This window comes from Phyllobates terribilis, unplaced genomic scaffold (genome assembly GCF_046119375.1).
Source record: "Phyllobates terribilis strain yellow unplaced genomic scaffold, ASM4611937v1 Scaffold_1__5_contigs__length_1240528914, whole genome shotgun sequence".
Lineage (NCBI taxonomy): Eukaryota > Metazoa > Chordata > Amphibia > Anura > Dendrobatidae > Phyllobates > Phyllobates terribilis.
The window spans coordinates 984,571,629-984,591,555 of record NW_027362761.1 but is presented as its reverse complement, the minus strand read 5'-3'; the positions used below and the strand labels follow the sequence as shown (position 1 = coordinate 984,591,555).

Genomic DNA, 19,927 nt, shown 5'->3' with positions numbered 1-19,927 from the left:
GCCAACAGAGCAGAGCAGAAGAAAAACAGCTGCTCTGTTGACGTGACATCAGCTGAAACCTCAGAATCGCCGGCAGGAGCGGTCTGTGACTGCTCTGAACTTCCAGAGATCGGCACCGAGACGCATCAGGGCCACCTGTCTGTTAGTTCTTAGGCCGATAGTAAAAACATAAATTAGTCCCAGATAGCCCTTAAAGACAAGAAGTCAAAACAGAAGAGCATTAAAAGTAAAGCAAGATTTTACCAGTTACTCCTCATTTTATGCACAAAGCATTTATATGAATATCACATAAAGTTTTGCTAATTCTTAAGCTTGCCAGGATAGATATCTGTGATTGGCAAAGCATGATTTATTTAATGGACTAAATGTTACAAGTGGGTCTTGAAGTTAGCGTGCACGCTGAACAATAATGATTACAAGTGTGCAGAAAATCCATTGCCTTGAATTCACTGCTTTGAGGCATGTTCATTTTATATGCATCCAGCTGACCTGGTAACATCATTTATATTATATGATATTCAGAAACTCGCTTGAGTAAGGTATCTATAGCATATTATATATTTCCAGCTGAATTTTTCATGGAAAATTGCTCTAATTTGCACTTTATCACTCTAGATACTTGGATTTATGTTATTTTCCATGCTGAAAAATTACATCGGAAAAGTTTATACAGGAATCTTATTTTACAGCATTAGTGCTCAGTGGGAAGATATGGATTTCCAAGAAATCTTAGAAGTGTTAATGTCTAAAGCTGGGTATACACATGAGATAGCTGTTGCAGTTATTTCTTCTTCCACCATCACCTTTTTTCTGAAGGATAGTAGAATAAACTGCTGCTATGCTTCTAGACATTGAAATCCAACATAGCCAATGATTCTTTCACCTGGAACCTGCAACTGTGTGGGAATCGGGGGGCCCCGGTGCAGATTACAGTGCACATTGGACATATGTGGCTCCGTGAGACTTCAAGTCTCCTAAATTTTACTCTCCTCTGATCTTGAGAACTTCTAAAAAAAAACCTTGCTGAATTTTAGGAATATTCTTAGATGTAAGCAAGACTTTGAAGATCAAGCTTCATTTCCTTTGCATAATATTAGTATATCTCAGTCAAATTACCACCAGCTTTATGGAGCAAGACGTGTAGCACTTGGCTTCTCTTACTCGCTTCTTTAGCAGTGTATTTTGTTTCAGTTTTACTATACAGCACATTCCTTCACGATTTGTGCGGGGTATCTTTCCCAATATGCAGAACACATGGATAGGTTTCAACTAAATCACTGTTTGCATATTTATAGACGTGATCTTTCACAATGTACACAGATACTTTTACCTTCTTGTTATAATCTTTCTCTCTTTGGATACAATATTTTATGAAAATTTTAACATGTTTTCTACTAATAATCAACGGATCAATTAATAAAGTGTTTATCTTGCAAATATTATGAAATCTGAAAATGACCCATTGTTTAACCCCTTTCTGACGTGAGGTGTAATAATATGTATCTGTGGCCTGGGCCTTAATTACCAGGTACGTATTATTACACCTCGGCGATCGCAGCATTTTAGGAGCAGGAAGAGGTAAGACAGCCCCTCTTACCTTGGATTGGAGACCCCACGCTTTCAGCACAGGGTCCCGATTGTTGCCATGATGACCTGATGTCATGACAACTTCCTGGTCACCAGGCACCAGCAAGTTAGTTAGATCATGTGCAGTGCATGATCAATCTAACTTGTGTCAGTGCAGCGCTGACAGCCCACATAGCATAGGGATGCTACTGCATCCCTATGCTATACAACTGATCAGCCAGCAAAAAATGAAAGTCCCATAGTGGGGCAAAGTAAAAAAGTAAAAAAAAAAAAGTTAAAAAAAATGTAAAAATATTTAAAAAAAAAGAAAAAATAATCCAAAAAAATAAAAATATATTGTACCCATAAATAAATATTATTGTGAAAAACAAAACAAAAAGCAAACAAAAAAAGTACACATATTTGGTATTGCCACGTCTGGAATGACCTGACCTATAAAGCTGTCCCACTAGTTAACCCATTTAGTAAACATGGTAAAAAATAAAAATAAAAAAACGAAGCAAAAAACGATACTTTATCATCATACTGCCAAACATAAAGTGGAATAAAACGCAATCAAAAAGACAAATGTAAATAAAAATGGTATAGCTGAAAATGTCATCTTGTCCTGCAAAAAACAAGCCACCATACAGCTCCGTCAGACAAAAAATAAAAAAGTTATAGCTCTCAGAATAAAGTGATACAAAAAAAATTATTTTTTCTATAAAATAGTTTTTATTGTGTAAAAGCACCAAAGCATAAAAAAAAAACAATATAAATGTAGTATTGCTGTAAACGTACTGAGCTGAAGAATAAATCTGCCTTATCAATTTTACCACACGCGGAACGGGAAAAAAAAAAATCCCAAAAAACAATTCCTGAATTGTTGGTTTTTGTTTATTCTGCCTCCCAAAAATCGGGATAGAAAGCGATCAAAAAATGTCACGTGCCTGAAAATGGTACCAATAAAAACGTCAACGTCAACTTGTCCTGCAAAAAACAAGCCCTTAAATGACTGTCTGCCCGAAATTTGGAAAACTTTTAGCTCTCAAAATATGGCGATGCATAAACCAGTCTTTGCAACAAAAAAAAGCGACTTTTAGTGTGTGACAGCTGTCAGTCATAAAAACCCCATATGAATCTAGTATTGCTGTAATCGCACCGACTCGAAGAATAAAGTTGTCTAATCACTTATACTGCACGAGGAACGGTGTAAAAAAATAAGTAACACCAATTCTTCATCTCCTGCTGATTTATTCATTCTGCCTCCCAAAGATCGCAGTATGGCTCGGCTCATATCTATCCTGCGCTCTGCGCTGAGCACTTACACCAGGGTTTACGTGTAACTCTCTGAAATACGTGAGTCAGACGGAACCCCCAATGGAAGATACCCTGTAATGAGGCAGATGGAGGCACCGTGGACGTGATCCCATGGTGTTCGTCTTTTTATTAGGCGTGCATAACAGTGCGGTTGGACACATTTTTTTGAAGCTCGGAAAAAAAGGACACTGGTAAACAGAGGCCTGACAGAGTCCAGAGTGACTGCTGTTTCATTATAGTGAATGGATCCCTCCAGATAGGGTTAGGGTTGTGTTAGGATTAGGGTTGTGTTAGGATTAGGGTTGTGTTAGGGTTAGGGTTTCTAAGGGTTAGGGTTGTGTTAGGGTTAGTATTAGGGTTAGGGTTGTGTTAGGGTTAGGGTTGTGCTAGGGTTAGGATTAGGGTTGCGGTTAGGGTTGTGTTAGGCTTGTATTAGGGTTGGGATTAGGCTTGTGTTAGGGTTAGGGTTGTGTTAGGGTTTTGCTGGGGATGGGATTTTTTCAAAAGTAAAAAAAAAAATGATGACGATATGGTGGCTAGTGTTGAGCGCAAGTGCTCGCTACTTGAGTTTGCATTGGGTGCTCGGGTATGCACTGTGTATCGTGGGTGCTCAAGTGTCATGCTTGAGTCTTTGCCCCATATGTTTTGCGGCTGTTGTATAGCCAAAAAAAAAACATGCAGGCATTGCCTGCCATATACGAGCAATCCCTGCATTGTTTTTTTGGGGAATCTAACAACCGTGAAAAATGCAGGGCAGGAACGCGAGCATCTCACTCAAGTACCCTCGATACTTGGTGCATACCCATGCACCTGATGCAAACTCAAGTAACGAGCACTTGCGCTCAAGACTAATGACAACATATTATTATTATTATTATTATTATGATTATTATTATAAACATATTAAATATGATGACCTAATGTTATCAAATTCTGTGTCGATCCTCTGGGTTCAAAATGTTCACTATACCCTTTGATAAAATCCTTGAACGGTCTTGTTTCCAAAATGGGGTCACTTGTGGGGGGTTTCCACTGTTTAGGCATATCAGGGGGTCTCCAAATGTGACATGGCGTCCACTCTCGATTCCAGCCAATTTCGCATTCAAAAAGTCACACAGTGCTCCTTCCCTTCTGAACCCTGCCATGCATCCAAATGGTTTTACCCCACATATGGGATATCGGCATACTCAGCAGAAATTGCACAACAAATGGTTTGGTGCAATTTCTCCTGTTACCCTTATGAAAATGCAAAATTTGGGGCTAAAAACCATTTTTGTGGGAAAAAATGTGAAGATTTTATTTTACGGCTCAACGTTATAAACTTCTGTGAAGCACCTGGGGGTTCAAGGTGCTCACCACACATCTAAATAAGGTTACCTGAGGAGTCTAGTTTCCAAAATGCTGTCACTTGTGGGGGGTTTCCACTGTTTAGGCACATCAGGGGCTCCCCAAATGCGACATGTCCGCTAATTATTCAAGCAAATTTTACATTCAAAAAGTCAAATGGCGTTCCTTCCCTTCTGAACCCTGCCGTGTGCCCAAACATTGGTTTTCCCCCCATATATGGGGTATTGACGTGCTCAGGAGAAATTTCACAACAAATTTTTGGGATCCATTTTTTCCTGTTACCCTTGCAGAAAAAAAATTGGTAACATTTTTCTGAAAACAAGTTAAATGTTCATTGTTTTCTTCCACATTCTAAAAATTCCTGTGAAGCACCTGAAGGGTTAATAAACTTCTTGAATGTGGTTTTGAGCAGCTTGAGGGGTGCAGTTTTTAAAATGGTGTCACTTTGGGGTATTTTTTGTCATATAGACCCTTCAAAGTGACTTTAAATGTGATGTGGTCCATAAAAAAAATGGTTTTGTAAATTTTGTTGGAAAAATTAGAAATTGCTGGTCAATTTTAACCCTTATGACTTCCTAACAATAAAAAAGTTTTGGTTCCAAAATTGTACTGATGTAAAATAGACATGTGGGAAATGTTATTTATTAACTATTTTATGTAACATATCTCTCTCTTTTAATGGCATGAAAATTCAAAGTTTGAAAATTGTGAAATGTTCAACATTTTCGCCAAATTTCAGATTTTTCCACAAATAAATGCAAGTCACATCGAATAAATTTTACCACTATCATGAAGTACAATATGTCACCAAAAAACAGTCTCAGAATCAGTGGGATCCGTTGATGCGTTCCAGAGTTATTACCTCATAAAGTGACAGCGGTCAGAATTGCAAAAATTGGCCTGGTCATTAATGTGCAAACAGCCTTTGGGGGTAAAGGGGTTAAAGAGGTTGTCCACTATCCTAACTCAGTTATTGTTTTTTGCCATAAATGCCCCTAAAGATCCCATATACTTTTTCTGTCAATTTTCATGTTGTGTTAAGCCTTTCTGCTTCATATTCTGTCCCCTGCCACCAGCTCTCTTAGGCTAAGTGCTCACAATGCAGAAATGCTCCGGATTTTTCCTGAGCGTTTCTGCACCTCCCTGTTAGAAAAACGTATGCGGATTTTACATGCGTTTTTTCATCCAGGGACAAGCGTTTGGCAAGCGTTTTTCACATGCGATTTCGCATACGGGTTGTCAAGCACTTTTCCAAGCGATTTTAGCATCACTTGGAAAAGTGCTTGACAACTTGGTCACACTATGGAAATCCATGCAACCAGCATGGATTTATATAGTGTGACCAAGTAATAGTAAAAGAATGGTAAAAAATAAAAAATAAACATTATACTTACCTTCCGATGGCCCCCGTTCTCCTTGTCCGGTGCGTTCGGTGTGTTGGGCGGCTCGCGATGGTCTAAAAGGACCTTCCATGACTTCATTTAGTCATGTGACAGGTCACGCGACCGCCGACGTCGGCGGTCGCGTGATCTGTCACATGCCTAAATGACGTCATGGAAGGTCCTTTTAGACCATCGTGAGCTGCCGGGAAGCCAGGACGCATCGCTATGGAGACCGGGGGCCATCAGAAGGTGAGTATAATGTATTTTTTATTTTAAATTCTTTTTTTTTACAGGTACTATGGTACCCAGGTCTGGAGGAGAGTCTCCTCTTCTCCAGATCCGGGTAGTCATGTGGATATTAAGCGATTCAATGCAAGTCAATGGCGGCGAAAACGCCGCTATCGCTATTATGCAACATAATTGGTAGTGCTGCGGATTTTTCCGCAATGATAATCCTCAGCGGAAATTTCCGCAGCATGTGCAAAGCACATGCAGATTATCATTGGGGAACATGGCAGACTTTTTACCAAGCATTTTTAAAGTGTTTCTGCAGCGGAATTGCCGCTGCGGAAACACTTAAAAGACGCATAGTGGGCACACAGCCTTATTTACAGCCTTCAGTTTTTTCAGGCTACTTTGCTCCTTTCTAACTACACTTTCCATCAGCCATAGTGATGTGTTGTAAGCAAGTAGTATATAGTACTACCGGAATGCTCTCAAAAATAGAAGTTAATAGCTTTTTTTTGTTAATTACCAACATGCAAAATGAATGAACAACACGAGAGAAATATAAGGCTAAGTGCCCACAATGCAGCAGAAATGCTGGATATTTTTTCCGCATCTCCCTGGCAGGAAAAACGCGTGCGGACTTTACATGCGTTTTTCCTGCCAGGTAGAAGCGTTTGTCAAGCGTTTTTGCATGCATTTCTGCATGCGGGTTATCAAGCGCTTTTCCAAGCGATTTTAGCATCACTTTGAAAAGTGCTTGACAGCTTGGTTACACTATATAAATTCATGCAACCGGCATGGATTAATATAGTGTGACCAAGTTAATAGTTGAAAAAAACAATAAAAATGGTAAAAAAAAAAATTAAAAATAATTATACTTGCCTTCTGATGGCCCCTGTTCTTTTCTCCACTGCGTCTCTTGTACGGCTCGCGGTTGCGTGACTTGTCAAATGACTAAATGATGTCATGGAAGGTCCTTTCACACCATAGCGAGCCGTACAAATGACCGGATGCAGCGGAGAAAAGACCGGGGGTCATCAGAAGGCAAGTATAATGTTTATTTTTTATTTTAAATTCTTTTTTACAGGTACTATGGTAGCCGGGTCTGAAGGAGAGTCTCCTCTTCTCCAGACCCGGGTACTATCCACACATTGAATCGCTTAATATCCGCATGTGCACATGTAGTCATGCGGATATTAAGCGATTCAATGCAAGTCAATGGTGGCAATTACGCTGCATGTCCGCAAAATTAATGGACATGCTGCGTATTTTTCCGCAGTGATAATCCGGAGCGGAAATTTCCGCAGCATGTGTGCTTGGGTCATTGGGGACCATGGGGCACGTATTACCAAGTGTTTTTTAAGCATTTTCGCTGCGGAAATTCCCATAGTGGGCACGCAGCCTAAATCAAATAAACATTTGGTGTGACCAATCTTTGCTTTCAAAACAGCATCAAAGGATCAATTCTAGATACACTTGCTGCATCTACTCTATAATTTTGTCACAATTTGAGGCTGCGCTAAAATGTTATGACTTTTAGCGTTCTATTCCAATTTTGCCTAACTCCGCCAAAATGGGCAGAACTGGAGTGGCACGGGGGGCATAATCAAATTCTAGATGAGCAGGGACTGCAGTGGCGAGACACACACACAAAGGTACATGCTACTCGTCCCACGTTCATGATTCATGAAGAGGCGTGCTCTTCTTTATGAATCCGGAGTGCCTGATTCCAGCCCATCTCCTTATCAAGGCTGGCGTGAACAACATCTCCATGCACAGTGACCACTGCACATTACACAGATGAGGCTCACAACTCTCTCAATAAGTCAATGTGGCCGATTCGTCAAAACTTTTACACCAGAAAAGTCGTAAAAGTTTTGAAAAATCACAACGGAGAGTTGCACAAAAATTTTGAAACTTTTGGCGTTTTTACGACAGGTTATATCAGCTCTGCCGAAATGGGTGTAGCGGGGAGGAGCCGGGGCGGGACATGTCAAATTCATCAAAAGGGCCAGCATTTTGTACTTCTGATTAAAGTAACATTTCTGGTTCATGCTACTTATAAAAAGGTGACAAATTCATTAAGTGGCCGTCACCTCTTAATGGATTCGGCATCTTCTACTCCAGCAAGACTGGCATAGCATGAGCGTATGCTACGCCAGTCTTGATTAATCGGCCCCAATGTGTCATTTTCTCATTTTTCTTATCTCAAGTTTTCTGCTGTAAGCAAATCTCTAGTGCTCTGTTACAGACAATATTGATGTGCATATTTTCATTTAAAGAAATTAAAATACAAATATGCAATTAAAACATCAGAAAAAAACATTCTGAAGACTCATTTCTTTTACATAAGCACAATGTATACATCTGCTTATAATCATTTTAATGTTTAATATATCCCTGCTTAATCATTTTCAACATTCAGGGATACTATGAATAAAGATAGGTAGAATAATCTTAGGATGTTATCTGGTTTCAGGGATGATATTATAAGACGTCTCCATTGGGTTCCATTGTGGGTTTATGCATACGTGGAAGTTCTCAGCTGTGGTTCCTGGGATCAGTTACATTGTTGCACTGTATATATTACATTCTTTGAGTATATCTAAATCTTATGTTATATAGTGATATTTATACTTATTATCGCATTAGAAAAAATTCAAACACATCAACCTTGTCATATACAGCAAATATTCACCATGTCATCCTAAAATATGTTTTTCCATCTATGCCCTCATATCATCTTTAACCTTTTATATTCCTGAACTCTTATGAATTGGTTGCAGTCCACAATGCTTGTTATTTTCCTTTTGTATCTTCCCACAAAGCCTGGATCTTCTTTTCATGTACCAATTGTAAGCCCTATGTATCATGTCAAACTCAAAATAGCCGCAAATCATTTTGAATGAAATCCCAAAAACATCACAACAGTTTGTATATGGCAGGCATGGTCACTTGATTTGTTACTTTATTGAGTAACTCTTTGCCTTTGTGTCTCCTGTGTAGACAAAACCAAGTGTGTGAAGCAATTTTCAAGTAAGCTGGACTGTTGTGGGCACAGAATGAACTTAATATGGATGTAAAAGAACGTAGGCCTTATTGTTCCCTGACAAAGAGCCGACGAGACAAAGAAAGACGTTACACAAATTCTTCGGTGGACAATGATGACTGTAGAGTGCCTACACAAAAATCGTACAGCTCGAGTGAAACCCTGAAAGCTTTTGATCATGATTCTTCACGGCTGCTCTATGGAAACCGGGTGAAAGACCTGGTTCACAGAGAAGCAGATGAATATACCAGACAAGGTACGTTCTTATATGTGTCATGTATATTTATACACTATTAATTTAGCACCTGAGGATCAACCTTGACCATTGCAAAATATCATAGAAAATATATTTGGATTTTTATAAAACCTACATGACTGCAAAAAGAAGGAAGCTCTTTAAAACTTTTCGGATGTCACTAAATAAAATGTTCTGCAAAAAAATAAAATGTATCACTTAGTATGTGCCAAATATAAGCCTATAGTACTGCAATATGTGATATCATTTCTTTTCTACAGTGCATTATTGTGACTAAGTAATTGTTATATGTGAAATGAACTTCTTAAAGGGAGCCTGACAGCTGATACATCCTGACTGATCCACAGAATACATTGTTTCCCTTGGAGACCTTTTGTATAATTTTTTGTATTTTTTGTGTATCATGGTTTGATATTAGGGTATACATCCACTAATATGGTTTTGAGAGTCTTTTTTAGTTTTAACTCACCCAATAAAAGTTATATTTTAAATGTCCATTTTCTTTTGATCTACTTCTGTCATTGACTCAAAACATGTTGAAGCCAATTCAGTAAGACTGGCATAGCGCACGCTTACGCTAAGCCAGTATTATTGGAGTAAAAGGTGCTGAATTCATAAGAGGTGCGAGACACTTAATGAATTTTGCATATGTCCAGAGACGCATCAACTTCCATGCATCACACCAGAAATGCTACTCCAGTCACTGATTGGAGTAGCACTTCTAGTTTACACAATGCCAGCACTTTTGATGAATTGGACGGGTGGACGTGTCATGGTCACACTCCATCCTGCCCTTCTTCCTCCCCAGTTCCGCCAATCTTGACAGAGCCGATTCAAACCAGTGTGAAAATTCTAAAAGTTGAAACATTTTTGGGCAACTCTGTTTAAAAGCTTTGATGAATCAGCCCCTTGTGTGAAACTACATACTGGGTATTCAAACTTTCTAAAGGACTGTCCCTCATACGGGGCTGTCTTATATTAGCCAGAATAGAGAGTCACTACAAAGCGAATCTCACCAGCACACCCATGCATTACAGTGACAGCCCATTGATTGCAATGTCATCTCTGATTTAGCTTCTCAGCAATTATAAAACTTTTTCTATTGATAGAACATATTGACAAGATAATAGTTGGGCTTCAGTTTATAGAAAGCTAAAAAAAAAAAAATACAGTAAATCTTCTAGCAGTCCCTTTTGCACATGTTTATACTGCAGCATAAGAAAAACGGCAATAAAAAATTGGTTAAACCTCTAAAGGTCAATTTACACAGGAAGATATTAGCAAATACGAGTAGACATCCCGTCAGGCCACCAAGTGTTTTATAAAAATAGTGGAGAGAAGGAAAAAGCTATTTTACAGAAACAGAACAAATTAGACAAAGTTGTTGGGCATTTATTTTCTTAATGTTTTTGATGACTCTTCCTATTCTTGGGCAGTCACCACTAGTAGCCATATTCAGGTAGCTGGCTCCATCTGTAAGTATTATTATATCTGTATATTCCTAACAATTAGGCGGTACTAGATGTATTAATTAGATCTGCACAACAATTTCAGAGGGCAATCGGTTCTAGACCTGCTTCATCAATAAATTCAACAAATCCTATAAAGAGAAGGAAATACCACAAACATAACCTCAAACTCTGAATACAAACCACAAAAGAAAGGTATAAAGGGACTACAATATTATCAAGTGTAATTCATATATTTTATTACATTCAAATACAGACAAATAAAAACAGACAAGACAAAGATTAAAAAATGTATAAAACATAAATAAAATTCAGCTCAGGAGGGCGGAGGGGGATGCTCACAATAGATGTTGCACATGGATCTCCTCTATGAAAGAGTGTATATATTTGTGTGCCAGCCAAATTTAATTAACAGTAATAATTAACAATAATTAAAGATACAAGATCACCTCTAATAGCAGCAACGTATGAAAATAAATGTATATATTATAGAAAACACCAAGAAGTAACAAAACATCAATATATATAGATTAACATAAAGTGCTTGTGCAATAAATATATATATATATATGTAAATTAATTACCAAGTGTATGAATACCAAAGAAAGGGGAATACAATTATTAAATGCTGCTGGAAAAATGGAGCCTTCAAAGAGGTTTTGGCTGCAGAGATACAAATCATGTCCAAACCCCAGAACAGGGGGTTACATAAGTGATGTAATAAACAAAGGAGACCATGATGGTAAAAATAAGATTGGAGACATACCCCAGCCCCCTCACACCACTCCAACGCCGTTTTGCTCCTTCTTCGTCACCAGAGCTGTATTTTATTTATGTTTTATACATTTTTAAATCTTTGTCTTGTTGTCTGTTTTTATTTGTCTGTATTTGAATGTAATAAAATATATGAATTACACTTGATAATATTGTAGTCCCTTTATACATTTCTTTTGTGGTTTGTCATCAATAAATTCAGTCTAAGGCTAAGTGCCCACGATGCAGAAATGCTGCATATTTTTTCCGCATCAACCTGGCAGGAAAAACGCATGCGGATTTTATATGCGTTTTTCCTGCCAGGTAGAAGCGTCAGGTCGCGTGACCTGTCACATGACTAAATGACATCATGGAAGGTCCTTTTAGACCATCGCGAGCCGCCCAACACACCGGACGCATCGCTGAGGAGACCGGGGGCCATCGGGAAGGTAAGTATAATCTTTATTTTTTATTTTAAATTCTTTTTTTAACAGGTACCATGGTACCCGGGTCTGGATAAGAGTTTCCTCTTCTCCAAACCCGGGTACCATCCGCACATTGAATCGCTTCTCCAAACCCGGGTACAATCCACACATTGAATCGCTTCTCCAAACCCGGGTACCATCCGCACATTGAGTCATGCCGATATTAAGCGATTCAATGCAAGTCAATAGAGCCAACTACGCTGCGTTGTCTGCAAAATTAATGGACATGCTGCATATTTTTCGGCAATGATAATCCACAGCGGAAATTTCCGCAGCATGTGCACAGCACATGCGGATTATCATTGGGGACCATGGGACACTTATTACCAAGCGTTTTTTAAGCGTTTTCGCTTCGGAAATTCCGCTGCAAAAACGCTTGAAAAACGCATAGTGGGCACGCAGTTTTATAGAACCAAATTGTGTGCACACTTCTCTATCTGGTAGTCTTATAGATGAGTCTGGGTTTGACAATTTCCAGGAGAAATTTACCTACACAAACCTGTTAACTGTGACATTTGGTGGAAGAAGAAAGATGCTGTGGAGTTATTTTTACAGGTTTAGCATAGGACCCTTAGTTCCAATGAAAGGAAACCTTAATGCTTCCGCATACCAAGAGATTTTGAACAATTTTATGCTTCCAACATTGTGGGAACAGTTTTTTTCTGCTCCATCATGACTGGACCCTAGTACACAAAGTAAGGCCCATAAAGGCATGGTTGGGTGAGTTTCGTGTGAACGAGCTTGGCTGGTCCCTACAGAGAGACTTGACCTCAACCTCATTGAACAATTTTACCATGAACTAGAATCGAGATTGTGAGCCAGGTCCTTTCATCCAACACCAAATAAATGCTCTTTTGGATGAATGGGCAAAAGTTTCTACAGACAAACTTCAAAATCCTGTAGAAAACCTTCCCAAAAGAGTGGAAGCAATTGTAGCAGCAAAGGTGAGGGGGATGGGGTTAGAGGGAGAGACTCCATATTAATACCCATGGATTTAGAATGAGATGTCATCAAAGTTTAATCAAATATTTTTGTCCATGTAGTGTATATGTCTTCTGCAGGTGAACAAAAAAAAAAATAGCTAAAGAAATTCTAAATCTGCCCACAGTTAGGTAAAAAATAAAATAGGATAAAAGTGTAACCTGGAAAATAACAGCTGAAGCAGTCAAGTTTAGAAATTACAGGAATATGATATAAAAATGTGGCTGAATCAGAGGTTTGGAAGGGTAATGAAAATCATAAAAAGAGAAGCTGATTGATTAAAGACTGAAAATTGGTCTGAATGGAAAATATTTAAGGGTGAAGGCCAAGATGTAAAAAGTGAATTTGGACAAATGTGAATAGACTACAAATGTAGTATAACTTTATTTTTGTGTTATAGCTTTTCAGCAATGAAACCTTGACCAATTCACACCATCATTATTCATCACTATATCAGCAATATCGTGTACCATCTACTTCACGGAATTTCTCTATATTTGGCACTTAGATCTGTCTGTAGTAAGGTATCATCTATCCTTGGAGCTCCAAACACTTCCCACTATGGAGAATAGATAATGACACACTTGTCTAGATTTACAGGGTAACATTCATATTAGATTTTAAACTTTCTGTATTTAATACATTTATTTGAAATGCTTCATTCTTGTACTTGACTTGAATAAAAAGTCAAAATTATGACACTATGTGGAAATGTACACTTTTTTCATTTCTACTGCCGATTTGGAAGGGAAAAGTTGATAAAAAAAGATTCATGCTTCCTTGATCTGGCATCCATGAACAAAAAAACAGGAGCGCCAGCTGACAAAGCAGGAATGGATTATTGGATGTGCAATCCAAAACAAGACAGTACTTACTCCCTGAGGAGAGATAGATCCCAATATCCAACCTCTTTTCCCAACACACCTTCTAACGCCAAGCCTAGCACAAATTCTGATTACTCAAGGAGTAAGTACTGTCATGACGTGGTTTGAACAACCAAAAATCTATTCCTGCTTTATCGGCTGGCGCTCCTTTTTTTTCATACAGTTTATGTTTGTCCATGTGTGGTCCAAAGCGTGGACCACCGGCTAATCTTAGCAGTAGGCTGACCAAAATGTTTGATTGGATTGATATGAGTGGCAGGTCTGCCATTCACAAAGTGTAAGTCTCGTTTTTGTTTCCCACATCCCATTTTTTGTGTGTCCAAAGGCCATTTTGAAAGGCTTCAATAGAGCCCTTATTTTCTATTTCCTATCTCTTTGATCTGGAATCCAGTCTGATCCTCCATGGCAGCCAAACCAGGGCATTGTTCCTTTGTGGAGTCTACAGCCACAGTCCAGCACTAAGGTCACTTCTAGAGGAAGCTTATCCTGCAATGTCATTATATTGCAGTGCATGGCTCACACTACATAATACCATTAGTAAATGCCAGAACCGCCTAAGATGCTGTGTCATTAATGCCCGCCACAGAAGTGAAGAGAGCCCTGGTCCGGCTGCCTTCCTGATACACAATGGCAGCGCAAATCTTTTTGTTTAACTCTAGTGTTTAGACCTCCATATTATTGATCTGTTCAAATTGTGCAGAGCCGTAAAGCGGCACGCATGTATTTATGGAGCTTTATCGTATCTCTGACTCGCCCCCTGGGCCGTGGGGCACCTGGGACCAGGCTTCTGTGCGATGCTGGGGGTAGTAGTGGCAACCCAATCCCTGGCTCAGGGTGGTCAGACCAAATTGTGGCAGTCTATTTATCAGTGTTTTGAATGTCCGACTACGCCACCCGTGGATTGCGGTCAGAGATGACCGCCGCTGCAAGGCAGACCGCTGAGGCTGGTGTTGGTGTGCAGCACAGGGATAGGATAACTCCCCACGGGAAGAGTGTAGCCTCAGGGCAATGTAGGTGGATGCTGGGGGTGATGGTGCAGGCGCAGCATAAATCACACAGAGTCCAATGGTGCAGTTCAGGCCTTTTACTCACAGTTGATATCCAAGTCACCTCTGTCAGCAATGACTGCCCAAGCCGTGCTGCGTCCACCAGGTGAGGGGCTCGGTCAACCCCCAGGCAACTCAGGAGTGTGGCACAGGACCCCCTTCTATCCTTTCTCTGGCCTCTCGTGCCCCACCAGTGACCACGCTTCTGTCCGGCTGCCTCGGGCCTTCTCTGGTAAAACTTGGCGCCAGTTTCCCTGACCCTATGTGGTGCCTTCCTAGCGGATGTAGCAAGGGGTCGCACCAATAAATGATCATGACCTCCGGTTCTTGGCTGAAGGATGATTTACCTCCACCAACTTGGGAATCCGGTACCCTTCCGCGGCCTGACCCTTCACCCGATATAACACGGGCTTGCAACGGTTGCTGTCCATTCTGCTCTCTTAGGGTCCCTTCTGCCTTCTTGTTTCTGGAGCCTTTCTACTCCTCTGTCTCTCCTCTTTCCTTCCTTCTCCTTCTCCTCTTCTCCTCTCTGGCCCCGGCCTTCTCTCTAGGCCTGCCTCGTGGAGCTGAGCTCAGGCTGAGCCTCGGCTCCCTGTCAGCCCTCTACTCCTTTACTCTGCTTCTCTGAACTGAACTTCTAAGATGGCTCCCACCTTTTATCTGCTTCTCTGTGTCTGAGCTCAGGTGACCTGCACCCAATGAGCTCCTTCCTATGCTCCAGAAACCGTCCCCTCTGCTCCTACATCACTGGGTTCTCTCCCCCCTCCCCACTCCAGCCAGGGACATAGTCAGTTGTGCCTGCAATTATATGGGAGCACCGTCGAGCTGTCCCCCGGAAATGGGGTGAGTGTGTATGTGTGTGTGCAGCTAACTGAGCCCTGGTCCACACTCCATCCTTACCTGAGAGTGGAATATCACACCTCTGGTTGAGGTGCAATACCCCTGTGGCAACCGAACCCTCGGGGCGCCACATCTCCATATGCCTTCAGTGACATGCAATCATGCCTTTTACCTTATAATTCTATATTAAGGGGTTATTATCCATTCCTGTCATACAAAGGCGACATATGACGACACATTGTGTTACTAGAGCTCCATAATATATGACCAAGCCCTTTACAGCTATAAGATTCAAAAAAAGGCTGCATCAATAAACACCAGCAAATGCATGATGTATGTGTTTCAGTAAATCCTAACCCAGTGCTGACTCCCACCACATGATGGATTGTCTTATTGCTATCTTAATAAACACGCAATTACTGCACCACTACACATGGTAACCAATGGAACGAAAAAAATTAGGAGCACAAGTGCTGTTTATTTATGTACACATGCCACGCATTACTTATGATTTATTTCAATTCTTTTTTTTTTTAATAATAGTATGGAAAAAAAACAATACTTAAGCAAAAATCATGTTATTTTCAGCATAAGGACTTGTTTCTGCATGTGGTGGTAGCAATTTATCACTGTATAAACACCAAATGTTCTCATAAATACGAGGTTTCAAGCAGATTGAATTAAACCTTCAGCTGCTCCTCAATTTATTACGTTTTGCTCCATTGGCGAAAGGAAAGAACTATTGCCTAATTTACTTATTTTACCCACTTATATAGCGCCATTAATTTCACAGCGTTTTATAGACATCATCATCACTGTCCCCACTGGGGCTCACAATCTAGATTCCCTATCAGTATGTCTTTGGAGTGTGGGAGGAAACCGGAGAACCCGGAGGAAACTCACCAAACACGGGGAGAACATACAAACTCCTTGTAGATGTTGTCCTTGGTGGGATTTGCAACCAGAACCCCAGTGCTGCAAAGCTGAAGTGCTAACCACTGCGCCACCGTGCTGCACAATTTGTTTGAACATTACTTAGGGTTCAAAATTGGTTCAATATTATGATAAAAGTATAAACTTACATCCATTTGAGATACCTTTTAATGGCTAACCTTTCTATCTACTGGCTAACATGGTACAGAGATATATTTTTCCTGTTTCATATCTAAGCATAATTGTGGCAGTGACAATAACAATACGCCTGATTTATCAAAGCTTTCATGCCAGAATTCTGGTGTAAAACCTTTGAAAAGCCAGAAAATGTAATAATTAATTTTATGGTTTTCACGCCAGTTTCTCCTAGCTCCACCAAATTGGGGGAGCTGGGGTGGGACGTATGTGAGACAGAGGGCGTGACACCACAGCTCGTCTAATTTATGGCGTAACGCACAAAGGTGTATGTTTCTTTTTACTGGCTAACACGGTACAAAGATATATATCTTTCCTGATATTTGTCAGACGCTTCAGATTCAACTCTTCATGAATCAGGAGCATCTGACTCCAGTACGCCCCCTCATCAAGACCAGCATGAGCAATGTTGGTCTTGATGAATTGGGCCCAATATCTTTCCCGAAAAAAAAGTTTGTTCACACAGTAAGTATTTGCACGAGAAATTTTTGCAGCAAAAACGCTTTTTTTAGGAGGAAAAGCGCTGCATAAAATATGCGCCGTTTTAATGCGTTTTTGACGCTTTTTTGATGCGCTTTTCCCCGATCCATTTGAATGAGTGAAAAACGCTGTAAAAATGCTGAAAGAATTGACATGCTTCAGATGTGAAACTGCTTCAAATCTGCAAGGGAAAAAAACAGCATGTGCATGAGAATTCAGAAATCTCATTCATTTTGCTGGAGTTGTAAATTGCAGCAGTTTTGATGCAAATACGTATCATGTGCATATACCCAAAGTCAGATCTTTTTGAGTTTCTCTTTATCTCAATATGATGCGACTCATTTTCCATGGAAATAAATGTTCAAGCATGTTGATAGAAACATGCCCAGTTTGTCTTTTCCCTAAAATCTTGCATCAAGATGAAGTTGGAAAGTTCCATACACATTGGGTGCACGTGGAATTCAAAAACCCATCATCTCTTGAGACGCGGCTGATGACAGCTCAGTTACTGTGAGGACAAAAGAAATGAGAATTTGAATTCAAACTGCTCCGTCCTTCTCTCTCTCTAAACATCACGTGTCGGGGAGATGTGGGAGATCTTATGCATTTTAGATGGTAAATCGATGACTTTGGTCCAACCTTAAAGAGAATCTGTCACCCCATCTGAGAGCAGCGTAATGTAGGCGCAGAGACTCTGATTCTAGAAATGTGTCACTTACTGGGTGCTGTAGTTTTGATAAAATCACAGTTTTATCTGCTGCAGATCTAGCAGTGCTCTGAATGCTGAGCTCTGTATAATCCCGCCCACACCACTGATTGGAAGCTTTCTGTCCATGTACAATGTACACAGAAAGCTGACAATTAGTGGTGGGGTGGGGATATTTAGAGCTCATGGATATGGAGGACTACCTGGCAGAAGGTTTACTAATCCTCTTATATTAATCTCCTGCAAATAAAACAGTGATTTTATCAAAACTACACTAAGAAGCCCAGTAAGTGACACATCGCTGGAATCAGTGACTCTGTCTCTACGTTATGCTGCTCTCAGATTAGGTGGCAAAAACCTAATGATATATTCCTTTTAATGTACAATAAATCTTAATATTGGGACCTTTCCAGAAAAATAACTTTATCACTGATACAGAATATGAGTACAAAATAAGTACCTCCAGTCTGCAATAGTTCTGTAGAAAAGAGACTCGTGAGATTAAAAAAAAAGTAGGGCTAATCTGATAGAATTAGATACTCCAAAAAAATTAGGAAATTCATTCATAGGTGCCACTCATCAGTCCATGTGAAGATGGAAAAGGTATTTATTGGTACAATTTTTTTTTTTAACATTGTTATAAAAGCATAAGGTGTATATGAAAAATAGATATCTTTCATAGCTTTTTGGAACTTATATTTATATTTTTTACATACTCTCAAGCTTTTATGATTTTACATATTTATTTACTTTATTTTTTTTTCTAACAATAAATACCTTTCTTATTTACATGGTCTGATGAATTGCGCCCATGAATGAAGTTTGCTATTTTTGCCTATCTGAATATGGAAATTCTATCCGATTAGTCCTAGTTTTTATACGACTCGATACATTCATGACAAGGCTGGCGATTCTATTATTGAGGATCCAAGAAATACCGGCTGCAATCCATACAATCACTTACATTAGTAGATACATTTATCTAATTTCACTTACAAAAGTCAACCATTTTTTCGATTTTTAATATATTTATTTTTTGTTAGGCCTCATTCAGACATCCGTGTTTAAACACAAACGTGAAAAAATGGTACCAGTGTCATCAGTGTTGTGCATCAGTGCGTCATGAGTACGGTCCATGCGTCCGTTTTTACCATCAGTGTGTCATCCATGTGTCTGCTCTTACCATCAGTGTGATCCATTCTTACCATCAGTGTGTCATCCTTGTATCTGTTTTTACCATCAGTGCGTCATCAGTACGGTCAATGTGTCCATTTTTTACCGTCAGTGTGCCATCAGTATGGTCCATGTGTTCGTTTTTACTATCAGTGTGCCATCAGTATGGTCCATGTGTCCGTTTTTACCATCAGTGCACCATCAGTACAGTCCATGTGTCCGTTTTTACAATCAGTGTGCCATCAGTATGGTCAATGTGTTAGTTTTTACCATCAGTGTGTCATCCATGTGTCTGTTTTCACCATCAGTGTGATCCATTTTTACCATCAGTGTGTCATCCATGTGTCTGTTTTTACCATCGGTGTGATCCCTTTTTACCATCAGTGTGTCATCCTTGTATCTGTTTTTACCATCAGCGTGCCATCAGTGCAATCCATGTGTCCGTTTTTACCATCAGTGTGCCATCAGTACAGTCCATGTGTCCGTTTTTACCATCAGTGCACCATCAGTACGGTCCATGTGTCCGTTTTTACCATCAGTGTGCCATCAGTATGGTCAATGTGTTCGTTTTTACCATCAGTGTGTCATCCATGTGTCTGTTTTCACCGTCAGTGTGATCCATTTTTACCATCAGTGTGTCATCCATGTGTCTGTTTTCACCATCAGTGTGATCCATTTTTACCATCAGTGTGTCATCCATGTGTCTGTTTTCACCATCAGTGTGATCCATTTTTACCATCAGTGTGTCATCCATGTGTCTGTTTTCACCATCGGTGTGATCCCTTTTTACCATCAGTGTGTCATCCTTGTATCTGTTTTTACCATCAGCGTGCC

General features: G+C 39.8%; 1 protein-coding gene across 16 annotated transcripts in view; it reads left to right on the top strand.

The window, feature by feature from the left end:
- The window catches only part of TENM3 (teneurin transmembrane protein 3), a 1,704,102-nt gene that overhangs the window by 533,173 nt on the left and 1,151,002 nt on the right, over nucleotides 1-19,927 (top strand). For all 16 annotated transcript variants that reach the window (XM_073643373.1, XM_073643362.1, XM_073643479.1 and 13 more), the window contains one exon: nucleotides 8,850-9,148. In XM_073643373.1, the coding sequence (XP_073499474.1) occupies nucleotides 8,917-9,148 (232 nt within the window). In that variant the 5' untranslated portion in view covers nucleotides 8,850-8,916. The remainder of the gene's footprint in view (nucleotides 1-8,849; nucleotides 9,149-19,927) is intronic.